Source organism: Xyrauchen texanus, chromosome 2 (assembly GCF_025860055.1).
Source record: "Xyrauchen texanus isolate HMW12.3.18 chromosome 2, RBS_HiC_50CHRs, whole genome shotgun sequence".
Lineage (NCBI taxonomy): Eukaryota > Metazoa > Chordata > Actinopteri > Cypriniformes > Catostomidae > Xyrauchen > Xyrauchen texanus.
In genome coordinates this window covers 8,080,699-8,094,584 of record NC_068277.1, presented here as the reverse complement: position 1 = coordinate 8,094,584, position 13,886 = coordinate 8,080,699, and the positions used below count along the sequence as shown (strand labels likewise).

Sequence of the window (13,886 nt, the reverse complement as noted above, 5' to 3'; positions counted from 1 at the left end):
ACATATTGAGAACATAAATAACAGCGGTTCATTTCCACCTTTCGACATCAACAAATTTGGGTTCTTCTTTCATAATGTGATGGTGTGGCTGTCACTTTAATTATAGGTTTGATCAGAAGCCTATGTTTGGTTGTTCAGGTGGATAAATCAGGGGTGTCAAAGTCATTTTAGGTGAAAGGCTGGATTGAACAAAATCTCTATTTATGCAGGACGAAAAAATTATTATTTGTTAAATCCATGGTTAAACCCTGCTATAAATATCAAGAGCGCAACATGCACAACAAATGAGATTTTGATGCATATGAAGTCCAGACTCACACATATATACACATATATATATATATATATATATATATATTCAAATATCAAGGAAAAATAAAAAGGAGCACATGGTATTTATTAGTAAATTAATCATTAGATAATTAACCACAGTATTTTAGATTGCATACAATTCCTACATATAAAATTGTAGGCAATATTAACAAAGCAACATTACTGAAAAAGAGAAAACATTCACTGCTCTTTTCTGGATAACTGTATGCCCTTTAAATCTGAACACAAAATTAGGATTAGAAATTGCTTATTTTAAATTTACAGATCTAAAGTCTGCTAGATTAAATCAGTATTAATGTATCAAATCTACAGTAATCATCATTTCAAGGAGACAACTGAAGAACAACTATTAAATTTCATTTTTACCTGTAATAGATTATTTTTTCTGGTACCCAGCCATGTTTTCATTATTGCCATAAATGACTTGAACTAACTTAGTTGAAAATAATTTTATTTTTCTGGGTTGGAGTTAAAACTGAAGAGAGTGAGTTTGCATGCATGCGAGTTTCAGCACCACCGCACATACTGTATTTTATCACTTGTATAATCATGTTTGATGACTTGTTTAAAGTAAATAAAAGGTCATTAGAACTGGAATTTTTTTTTTTTTTTAAATGTTAAGGCATTATTTGAAAATGTTCAAATGGCATATGTGCTAATAGAGAAATATTTCACTGATTACAAATTATAACAAAGGTCTTTTAGACCGATTATCTAATAGCCATTGTAAACCAGCAAAAAATAAACAGCAATATTTTAAATACCAAAATAAAATTACAAATAAATAAATAATGTCAGATGTGTACGTTACTAAGCATTTGATCATTGAATAAATGCCTATATTTCACCCAGAGGGGCACATCAGCCCATGTGGCAACAGTGGCCCGAGCAACGCCCCTTTGACCACATGACATTTAATGGCCTAAATGCATAAATGGGCCTTTGTGTACATGGCTAGAAACGGGTATTCTACAGAGAAATTTCATGTCGGAGCGAGATTTGAGCAAACAGTTTTTTTACCAGTGATCGATACTTGAGCGTATCATTGGCTTGGGCTGTGAGTGTTTGAGCGGAGCGCACTGGCTTGGAGCAGATTATTGAGCAGTCTCACCATGCTCTACTTGGCTCACATGCTCTGCTTGTGAGGTACATTTTTGGTTAGGATGCTACCTTAAGGCCAAAGCATACTTCGGGTGTTCGTGTTGTGGATCGCTCCGCGCACAGTATGTGTGACACACACTGCATCATCCACACAGCAGAGCGGCTTGACCGCACGCTGCCTAGATTTTCTTGACTCGTGCCCGCAGTACTCGGCTGTGCATGTCGTCTGCGCATGCGCTGGCCAATGACTGTACTAAAAGAGTGTCACAAAGAGGTTGCAGTGCACATGCGTCGAACACGTTTCTATTCGTTCGTGGTCAAAAAAAGTATACTCAGAAAGGCAACACGATTAGCCGGCGTGATCCAGAATGCACAAAAATGAAGTATACCTGGGCCTTAAAACAACAGCCGTCCAAAAAAATAAAACAATATACAGCCACATGGACTTACTCATCATTGCTGGAGAGGTCCAGGTTCTGGTGAACGTCCTGCAGGACTTCTTTGAAGAAGCGCAGCCTGTTCTTCTCCGCCTCCTGGGTGATTTCAAACACCTGCTCCATGTCCTCCATGTAACGTGGGTTACAGCGATTGAGCTCGTCCAGAGCCTTCTCATAACGCTCCTTAGCCTGAGGGAGAACATCCAAACACAAGCACCAATCATGAGTCATGGAATGAACAAAAACTTTGCAAGGTCATGACCAAAGATCATCATTTCTCCTTGAGACACAATATAAAGGGGGAATTCACTAAAAAGCTGCATCTTATTCACTAACCACATGCAAATCTAGTTTAAGCAGGCGCAATCAGTGCTGAAATAGTGCTCTGTTGTAAGTATTTTAATTAAGTCATTGGCCGTCCTTTCCACAAAAACACACCTATGTAAATTAGGCTCATTATAGATAGCACATTATTCACAAAAACTCCCCGGCACAATTTACATGGCTCCATTACCGCCCGAGGAAAGCAGGTGGTGAACTGAATTTATATTTAAAAGTGATGTTTTTTTACATTTTCGATCATGGCAGCAGTAATTCAGCAAATAAATAAATTATGGAGGACAGTGTTATGACCTGGCATATCCAGAAGTGCATCTATTCAACCGCACTTTCGGTATGTTAAAGAGATTACCGAGGTGTCCGAATCACAATAGTGGAGTGATGCTGAACAGAGTGTGCCAAATCGCGGTTGTTAGCTACCTCCGCTATTTAACACTCAGAACTGATCTGCACTCAACCGGAGAGTTGAGTTCAGCACAGATTTTGTGGCCGTGTATGCACTTGATTTGCATAATTCCTGTAGCGAATTGAGGGCTAAACCAGCATGTGCCAAAAACCAGAGCACAATTCATTCTTAGTGAATGATTCACCAAGCATAAGGTGGCCATTTAAAGTTAGTTTACTGACTATCTGATGTATATTTCACACAAAAATGCTAAGCACTTAATCGGGTGAGCTCTAATCTGACTGGCTGGCATCCACACAATTTCCGTCAATCGAGATGCACCAGTCCACCTGGAAACAAACTTGCGTTTAGTTCTAATGGACAAATGTACTAACATATATACATGATGTTTGGAAGGCAACAGAGAGCTCTTAGCTTAAAATTAAAAGAGCGAGCTATACCACTTTCCTCATTTGCAAGTTGCTTTGGATAAAAGCATCTGCTAAATGAATACATGTAAATTGGCCAATAAGAATTTTACAACTATCTGAAAAACAGGCATCAAGCTTGCTTTTATAAATGATAGAAAACCAAAAGCAAAATCCTTTTAAAGAGATACAATTTGGCCAAAACTACATGTTTTAAGAACAGTTTTGTAAATGTAACTACATATTCAACCAGGTGTGATCCAAACCCATAAATTAACAGGTCACAGCAACTCCAAAAACATAATGATTTAGGGGTGTTAACGTTGGCACTAGCTCTACTATCAAGCCAGCCTAGTCTGGTCTGGTCTAAATCTCGCTTTACGTTCATAGTAACGTTGTGATTTCTTTCCCCACAAATTTTCCTCCACCTTAACATGGGTGTAACACTTGTAACACTTAACAAGTAACTTCTGTGCATCTAGCATCAACAAACGTAATTGCAAAAATAATGACTAGACTGGCTTGTTTTCAAGCCGCTTTCCCGAACACTCCCCCTGTTTTCCATTGGTTGAAGAAACCGTAAGTCCTGCCACAAACACGTGCCACTGGTTGAGCCAATATTGCAGTGTCGGACAGGAAGTATGCTCAAACAAACAGAGCCATGTACTGATAGTGTCAGAGACACATAGGGTTCCCATTCTTTTCAAGGCTACATTTTTCAGGACATTGTATGTGCCCAACAGGTGTAATATTTAAGCAAAAAACACACAAGAGGTTGTGATACATATTGTGGTTATTGAATGGTTATTTTTTCTGAATTTATTACACATATTTATTTTGAAGCATGCAGCACATGCAGATTAAATATTGAATGAAATCGCAGACTTTTGCAGTTTAATAATCACGCAATTTTTCTGACTGGATTCAGTGATTTGGTCTCGGCTTCCCACATCGCGACAATCATAGGGTCCTACATGTGGTAACTGTGGTATAAGCAGACCCGGATCATTAATTTATTAATCATATTTTTCACTATATCAATACTTAAACGATTTCATCAGAGCAAAGTAAGGATGACAGCTGATGAGCAGAGAATACACGTGACTGGGCTTCAATCAAGTCAGTCAACTATTGACGGCATTCCACAATCTGCAGCCGCCGGCAGTGACAAAACGATACATATGTGTATTTGACACACATCCCTAGTCACGATAATTATCATGTAACAAAACACATGTTAGCCACACAGTCAAACAGTTTTATAATACATAATTACTTTCCAGGACATTTAGGTATTTTTCTCATTTTCCATGATTCAAATTCCAGGTTTTCCAGGAAGCATGGGAAACCCTGACAGTGTTTACACTTTTTAGGGAAATCAACCTCTGAATAGTTGTACTTATTTACAGTTTATTCACATTAATCTGAGATTAATAAATCATTGGCATTTAAGAATAGTTAAAAGACTGATAGGATGGGAAATCTTGCAGATTTCCTAAAAATGACAAATCCATGACATCCTGATAGATCTGTTTTTTTCTGTTTCTACTTGTAGTACCTTCTCAGCCTCTTGTGTACATTTCTCCAGACGCTCCGTGTACTTGAGGACCTCCTCTGGGGATTTGGTTGTGTCAGCCTTGGCATGAGTTTCACGGGTCAGCGCGGTGCGCTCTTCCTTACGAGTTTGGTGGTAACTCTTCTTCGAGGCCTCCACCTACCACAGAGAATTTCACGTCATCATGCTATTTAGTCGTAACCAAAGACACTCCCGTTTCTAATTTAACATGGTTTTAAAGGGATAGTTAACCCACAAAACCCGAATTCTATAATTGTCTCAAAAACCCATATAACTATCTTCCGTGAAACAAACAAGTAGATGTTATGCACAATGTTAGCCTCAGTAACCATTCACTTTCATTGCATTGCAGAGGTGAATGGTGACTGAGGCTAACATTCTGCCTAACATCTCTCATTATTAAGAAAGGGGCTTCCAAATTTCTTCTCATTTTATACTATACACATTTGCAAGGAGATAACATTGATTTTAAAATGGATGAAATGTGGTTTATTCCCAGTCTTAGATTTCCACACAGGAAAAGACTCACGTCTTTCAGTTTTCTGACCCAGGGTTTCTGAGCCTTGCGGAAGCCTTCATCAGCATCTTTGGTTTCACGGAATCCACCAATCATCTGCTTGTGGAAGGCGTCCTTCTGCCAGTTTCTAACCTTCTCGCTGTTCTCATCAACCAGTTTTTCTTTTAGTTCCATATGGATCTCACTCAGTCTTTCTGCCGCATTCATAAATGCATGCCACGCCTTTTCCAGAGTCCCATACTGTGGGCCTGCAGGAGAGAAATCGGATTAACCAGTTAAGAACCATTTAGATATCCATCAGCTCGTTACATGTTATCTTTTGGTATAGCCAAAAACTTTTATGCATGAGAAAATTGCAATGTAATTGCTTAACATAACAGTTTACCGCCGTTTTGTCGTAATGACAACAAGTTCTAAAATTAGATATAGCTTTACAAAGATAAGGTTAGTTAATGATTTTATCACACTAAAGTCATGCTAACATGCACGTGTATGCCTGGTGGATATACTTTTGGAACAGTGTTTATTTGAATGTTTATAGACTCCATTCACTTCCATTCCAAGTCTCACTGTTCCCCTGCCATTTTTGCTTTATCTTAAAGGGGGCATGACATGAGGAATAAAATTGTACTTTATCTTTTGGCATGTAAGGTCGTTGTGCTATAAAAACATACAGTATGTTTCAGAACTCAAAACTTCCTATTCACTATAAAAAGAGCATTTGTTGAAGCCAAGCTGCCAAAAGTGACTCGTTTTCTACTTCCTCCACATTGTGATGTCACTGTGGTAGACATTTGCATCCGACCACCTCCATAACAACACATCAATGCTTCCTTTACCTATAACCACTTTTGTAGCCCACCCAGAAAGGTTGAGCAGTGAGATGGCAAGTAGAGAGAGCAGATCAGAGAACCAATCATAACAGTGGGCGTTTACTGTGAAGTCTTAAAGGAGAAGCGGCACCAAAACAGAGCGTTTGGTGGAAAATGTATCATATTTTTACAAATTTGACTGTTTTTTGTGAACCGTAAAGACACACACACACACACACACACACACACACACACACACACACACACACACACACACACACACACACACACACACACACACACACACACACACACACACACACACACACTTTTAAGACATGAATCTGAAAGTTTACCAAATCTAGCCCTGTCAGCAGTAATTGTAGGTCAGTGTGCCTGTCCCTTTAAGGTCACATGGTCTGGTCGATGATTACAGTATGTGACCAGCCCGAGGCGCTCACTGGGAGATAATCCACTCATATCCCCTGCTTCTCATTAGGTCACTTAAAAGACACTCTGTCTTTGTTAACATTGCGAACAATTCTATTCATATGTAATCTTAATTGTTCTCTGACCAAATAAATCAAATAAAAAAAAAAGTCCAAGTCTAAGGGAGGACATTGGTAGCGTGAATAAAAGATCTGACCAGAACATCAAATCAAATATGACTGTATAAATACACTCAGTCACTCATTATAATGGAATGTGTTGATGTAACTGTAGAGAGACGCATCTATTTAGAGAGGATGGTAGAGTCCCTGTAGACAAGACTCTGATCAGTCCCAAAGCCCCACTCACCTTTCTCCACCACACCCCTCCATTTTCTGGCCCAATCACTGAGCTGCTGGGAATAGCCCTTCTCAATCTTGGCTCGCTCCTGGAAACAGCTGACCAGCTCATTGCACAGCTTGTAGCCATCGTCAATGCGCTTTACTGTCCTCTTGTAGTTCCCCGGCTGACCAAAAGACATGAGTCAAAACTCAAATCAAATATGGCACACAGAGTTCAAGAAGTTAAATCCCAGAAATCTTCCAGATTGTTCCTGATCTCCGCAAGTATTCATTTATAACCAGTGGGAAGATTACTTTTGCGCTACTTTCTCCCAAATCAGTTGGCTGAGGCTTTATATCTTCCAGGTAGCTGTAGCACTATGTTCTGCAAAATGTTTTTTGATTCAGTGGTAATTTTTACCCCACAACAATGTTCGGACAATCTACTCCATTGACATACTGTTTTTGGCATACTATATAATACAGAAGTATGCATATTCGGACAGCCATGGTGTCAGATGCACTGTGGAGGCCAACGTGACTACTTTAATTGTATTTGTCAGTAATTAGAGCTGATAGGAGCAATTGTTTCAATGTTAAAATTATTTCTTGTACTCCAGCTTAATATGCAGAATAAACCAAGTAAGCAATTTGAATTTCACCTAAACGTTTAACACTGTGGCACAATCAAAAAAGGTTTCTGTTTGAACAACCTGTTCACCCCCCGACACCGCAACAATGGCTCAACCAATGCCGCAAGTTTGGGACGGGCCTATCTGTTTGTACAACCAATAGAAGATTGGGGGTTGGGGGGGGGGTTCTGCCTTCAGGTTTGACATCAGCGATTATTTTTTTAATTCCATTGTAACTAGCGCCACCAAACGGAATTGCAAAAATAAATGTTGTCAAAAGTGATAGTCCTGCCCCCAACTCACGCCATTGGTTGAGTAACATAGTTTGGGCGGGTCTAAGCAGGTCTCTCAAAACAATTTTCAATTAGCAATTTCAATAGCACCACAGGAAGACAGTGTTTACAGTTAAACAATTAACCTATGAATGGCTTACTTATAGTTGTCTCTGCATATTAGTTGGAAGGAGAAAGTATTTTAAAACAGAAAGTTACATACTTCAGCTTTAAATACAAAGTCGGTCATGTTAAAAACTGCAGTAAATTCAAAAAGTATCAAGTAATCTGATTGTATTGATACACTGGATAAAACCAGCCAAAAGCGTTAACCCTAGAAATTGTATCACTTCTGTTGCCATAACTTTTTGAATTAAAATCTGTAATACATTGACAACACGATTGACTTAAAAAAAAACTTTGCATTTTAACTTCTAAAAGCAATTGATATATATTTGCTTTCTCCAAGGCAAGTGTGGACTTGAACAAGTGTGCTTGTAGAAACCGCATTAGCAGGGTTAGTGCACTATAAACCCTGCCAGAGGCGGATACCTCTTACAGTGCTCATGGAAATGTCTCATACACTCCCTCTGACACACACATAGACAGCTACCCTACACTTGCTAACTCACTGGCTGAAGTATGTGGCCCACTACGACAGTTAAGATCTCGATGTGCATGTGCATTTGTGGTTGGGGACATTTACCTCCCAGAAGCTGTCCCAGCTCCCAACGTCCTGCAGATCGCCGTTGGAAGACATTTTGGGGTCACCCTTGCAGCACAGAATGATGGCGGCTGTCTGAGAAACTGCAAAAAACAAGATGCAAAATTAAACACACACAGCTAAGGGTGGGTTAACAATGGTCGACTAGTTGTCCAAGCCATTTAGTGAGGTTGATTGGGGTCAACGTATACTTCGGTTTTGCGAGTGCGGCCATGTCTCGCACTATGCGCACACCTTTCGCGTGTAGCCTAGTTTTTCTAGTCCAATCTGTATGCACTTGCCATTGTTTGTACTAAAGACTATATCACAAAGCAGTCATAGCGCGCACGTCACGAATATGTCCATATCGGCTCGTGGTCAAAAAAAGAATACTTTCAAAATCTGAACGGTATGCAGCTGTTCAAAGTAAACTTTAGTTTACCTAGATTATATCAGTTTTGATATTTAATAGCATCTATGGTTTAATTATCATACTGTGTTGCAGCCGTCTCAGCACAAAGAAACTAGTTCATCCAGTCTCTTCTCTACATGCCCTCAAGTTTAATCCAAACACTGCGCAAAGTGAAACCAACTTCATGCAACCAAAAAAAAGTGCTGAAATCCCTCGGTTCCGAATATACTCCACAGACATTTCACCATGGCCTTTCCCAGCATCCTCCGATGACCTAACATTCCACGTTTACAGTTAAGACGTCTGACCGGGGCAGAATAATCCAGTATTCAGATACAGTGAGGAAGCAAGGTTAGGCCAGTCTCACCTTTGAGCCGCTTTGCGTCTGCCTAAGGGATCCGAGGCAAGGCACAAGCTGCTCTACTCCAGTCTGGGTGGAGTAGTATAGTCATGTTAAAAATAATGATGCCACTGTCACACAGGTCCGCCCACTAGTCTGCCTTGCTGCTCAACATTGAACTAGAAACAGTCATGCTGATAAATATATGCCCAATGACATGTAAATGTCAATTTGCTATTGCTCAGTGAAGCATGGGAAACTCTGACTCTCAGACGCATCTTACTCATGATCCTAAAATGACCTGTTTTTTTTAAAGAAGGAGCTCACCCAAAAATTAAAATTCTGTTCTCATTTACTACCCTCATTCCAAACACTTATTACTTTTTCAATTGGAGCCCAAACTTTGAACTTGAGGAACATCCAGGGCTGGACACTCTTTTCTGATTCTCATTCTTTTAATGAATCCATTGATCCAGTTCACAAAACCGGCCTAAATGATTCGTTCACAAACTGGAGTGATCTGGTCCTCAAGTTCTCAACTCACTAACTCAATGATCCAATGTCTTAAAGAACTATAAAAAAAAAATATTTAAGCTCAATTAACTGCATTTGTGGCATAATGTTTAACACCACAAAAAAATAAGTAAAGAAGCACTTACAATGGAAGTGAATGGGGTGAGTAATTAAATGAGGGACAAATCAAATACATATTTGTGGTAATCAACATTATGCAACAAAGGATGTCGATTGAGCTTAACTTATATTGAACCTGGAACATTCCTTTAAATTTTGGTCTGTTCCCCTTGACAGTCGCTATTGCGTCAATACGGTTTAATAATATTCCCCTTTATTATATGGAGAAAAATTGGCCAGGTAAAAAGTCATATATGTTTGGAACGACATGGGTGTGTAATTAATGACATCTTTGTTTTGGGGTGAACCATTCCTTTAATGCACAAACAGAAAGACTCCTGCTTTGGCTATTGCATAAACAATCTCTCTCAAAAAAACTTTTTCAGTTCAAACAAAGTAAACCTAGTGTACACCCAACAAACCTTACACACGTTTCCCGAGCTTGTGTACATTTAGCAGCGCTCATGGCCTTGGGTCCTCGCTGTATTGTTTGAACCAAGGTCATATAGCTTCCTCAAACAGACACAACAAACTGGAGGAAAAAGTGGGCTCGGCATCGCAAGAGCATCTGCTTCCAATTCAGGCCAAACTGGCTATGTTAATGGAAAAGCAGCATCCTCGAGAGGTACTGTGGATTCAGAGTGTTAAAGAGCAAAGCTGTGGATGCACTAGGTTTAGCAATTTACCATTCGTTTTGTATTGCAAATTCTGGTTTGCAATATATTTTCAAAGACATCAAAAATTCTATTGTGAAAACAGATTAACAAAATCTGTTAAAGGGACAGTTCACCAAAACATCATATCCTCACCCTCATTGTCTGAAAAAAAAAGATGCAATGAAAGAGAATGGTGACTGAGGCTAACATTCTGCATAACATATTTTGTTTTAACAGTGAAAAGAAAGTCATATGGGACTGGAAATACCAGGAAGTAAACAAAGTATACCTTTAACAGCATGTACAGCAAATGATAGCCCTATTGTAAATGTATAAATTGACATTTCAAATAGGAATGGGAAAAGATGGTTGACTAGTCAACTAGTTGTACAAAAACTGACCTCAATTAGGGAGGACAACTAGTGAGTATCAGTATAGATTTTTATTTATTTATTTTTTATTTTTTTAGCTGCAGTGTTTTATTCTCCTGTGTACACATGCGTGGGCATCACGTTTTGGTTTCACTAAAGGCTATGCATAATTTCATTTCATTTAAACCAACTGATCTCTGTTCAGGAGACTCGAGGCACTTTCGAGGCACAGAGTCATGTGACGACAACAACACGCCGCTGGTTTCAGCAGAGTTTGTCTTTCGGAGAAATAGTACCAAAACTACATCTGGTAAGAAAGCTCATAAAAGTAACTTTACTTTAAAACATGTTCGAGTCAAAAGAGGAAAGTCTCTAGTTTCATCCGATGTGCCATTTTAGAAATTTCACAGATTTATTGCGAAACGGCAACCTGTTAAAACAACACGTAACTGGACTATAGGCTAATTTTCCATAAAATATCCAATATTCACTGTGCATTATCATACTGAGAATCAACTGATGCATCCAAAAGTTGGAAAATGTTGCTTTCAGAGGCTGTAAACGGAGTTAGGATTAAAATAAGGTGCATTTCAAACTGGTCTGAGACCAGTGCAGAAAGACAGCTCACAGGAGGTCAAGTCATTCCCTAATTAGAGTGCATCCTATAGCTTTCCTATGCAGTAAAGTACATTCACTCATAAAATCAGACCAAAGGTTCAGTTTCAGGCTGCAAATGATGTTTGGACCACTCAACATGTTTGGCAGACACGGTACACCAGTAATCAGTACATAGATTCAGAATTTATAATGTATAATTTTATTTTAACATGGTTGTCAGTGATTGGCTGATGCTGGCCATTACTTTGAATCAGAATTCATTATGCAAATTTCTGATCTAATGTCTGAAACGTCTCAAAAGCATGAATAACCAACACCCCTGGAGGAAAAAAAAAATTCCCATTCTGATGGTTGAAGTGTACATTAACAATTAACTCCTGACCTGATGGGAACGACTTGTCTAGTCAACCCAGTGACTAGACGATTTTGAAAACTTTAGGGTAGTACAACATTTTCAAACAGATCATTTTTAGCACTGCTGCCTGTTGCATTGTAAATTGCAAATCATAACATGTGACTTCACATCCTTGAACAGAAAGGTTTGAAAAGGAGAAGGCTTCCTATTTTCCAACAAATAAATAGAACTTGGATTACTTCCCCTTCCTTGTGAGCCAGAAGTGATGAGCAAGCTGGGCCCCTGACGATGGCATTTCCCACAAACACGCCAAAAGGAGAGCAGATATGAGAACCTCAATTGAATCTCAGCTGCTAATTAAAAAAAAATAAATAAATCAAAGGCTGTGTTTGGAATTCTAGTCTAGTGTTTACTGCATACTGGACAATATATCCTGTACACATCCTTATTAAAAATTACATCTGAAACAAAGTAAATTATATGGTACAAAGTAGTACCACCATACTACTAAAATGTTTATAGTTGCACATTTTTGTCATGAGACTTCATTACGTTTGCCACATGACCCGTGCGTGTTTAAGTCCACGAGTGGTGTCCTTCTCAGAAATAAAATGTTAATTTTGCACTTTGTCCAATTATGTGCAAAAATGCCTTGACTCTTGGCAGCGACTGGTGTGTGTGCTTTGTGCGTTTATGCTCCGCAAGCGCTCGCGTAGTTGCGGTAATGTGGATACGTGCTTAAAACGGAAAAAATCTACTTTAAAATTCAGTGAAAAATACAGTCTTTGGGGATAATTTTTTGCAAACAGTCATTTAGGTCTAAAGTGAGCGTAAACAGCTAGACAAAACAGCAGATTTGTATTCAAATATTGGACTTCCGGCGTAAACGGTGTTGCGGTCTATTATGAAATTAATACTAATCAAACAAGAACAACAAAACTAATAAGAAGTAATAATGTATGTGACGAGGAGGAGGGTGGGGCCGGGCCGTGAGTGAGCATTCCCATCCTCAATCGGGCTAATGACGAGCCAGATGTGGCAGTTTAGGAGAGAGAGAGCCACACGCAGCTGCCATGTGTGTTTGTTTGTGTCTTTTCATAAAATATTACTTTGATGGTTCATCCGGTTCTAGCCTCCTTCTTGCCCTGCCTTTATACTGTTTCAAAGTATTATAATCATACAGTGAAGACCAGTACATTTAATTACTTTTTGCAATTTCTGAATGTTTACTTTTATATACGTTTTTAACAGTGCTTTGTTGTATTTATTTGTTCCATTGCTCGTATGATTTTATTTTATCTTACTTTATTACTGACCGTTTACATGTCTTGACTAATTACTTGAGAACTTGAAATGTTTACACAAATCTGTTTGTTTTTGAGAATCGCCAGATTGCTTTAAATGCAAGCAAAATGGATATAAATTAAATTAACCAAATTAATCAGAATCAAATCGAGAGCTTTGAATCGGGATATCTGTCTGATACCCAGCCCGACTGCCTATTAAAAAAAAAACAACAGTATGTGAAAGAGCGCATTATGCAACGAAAGACCTTTCAAAATGTAGTATGCCACATTAGTCATGTGACTTTATTAAATTCAGTCGTCAACTTGGGAAGAAAAAATAAATAAAAATGGTATGACTTTTGGCAGTCTTACCAAATGAGTCCAGGAAAAGATATATATAATAAAAAAAATGTATGGTACATATTTCGTCTGATTCATTCGTCACACTAAAAATCCAAAAGGGCAAGATGAGCATATTGCATTGTGGGATACAGTATTACTCACAGTATGCAATTCACAAGCTTTCGGTTCTATTCCGATAAGGATATTGACTCATATGGGGTATATTTCAGTTATAATGTCCCTTTTGCTTACATATGAAATAAATTCTCTCCCGGCCAATGCTGTGAATTATACTGGGGGCCTTCTAACTAGGTACAATATGAACAATATATATATTAAATGTAGGTTCGTTTTAAAAGTTATTTATCAAGTCACATTTTAGCCATTTAAAAATAAATAATACTATTGAATACATTACATTTTAATTGTTTAATTGCGTAATTTGTACCATTTACAGGTATTTACATTGATTTGTGGAACACGTGCCAAAAAACTGTACCGTTTCTTTAAGGGAATCCTTCATTTCTGTAAACAGTGTCTTTAAATTAGCACATGTTTACGAAAGAGA

The 13,886-nt window shown here is 38.5% G+C and overlaps 1 protein-coding gene across 5 annotated transcripts in view; it reads right to left on the bottom strand.

The window, feature by feature from the left end:
- Window positions 1–13,886, bottom strand: part of LOC127660729 (protein kinase C and casein kinase II substrate protein 3-like) — a 54,576-nt gene that overhangs the window by 24,833 nt on the left and 15,857 nt on the right. For 4 of the 5 annotated variants that reach the window (XM_052151116.1, XM_052151141.1, XM_052151148.1 and 1 more), the window contains 5 exons: window positions 8,309–8,409; window positions 6,727–6,883; window positions 5,129–5,364; window positions 4,582–4,737; window positions 1,885–2,060 (listed from right to left, as the gene is read on the bottom strand). In XM_052151116.1, the coding sequence (XP_052007076.1) occupies window positions 1,885–2,060; window positions 4,582–4,737; window positions 5,129–5,364; window positions 6,727–6,883; window positions 8,309–8,362 (779 nt within the window). In that variant the 5' untranslated portion in view covers window positions 8,363–8,409. Of the gene's footprint in view, window positions 1–1,884; window positions 2,061–4,581; window positions 4,738–5,128; window positions 5,365–6,726; window positions 6,884–8,308; window positions 8,410–9,084; window positions 9,233–13,886 lie in introns of those variants that run through there. The other variant, XM_052151123.1, reaches the window with a different exon arrangement.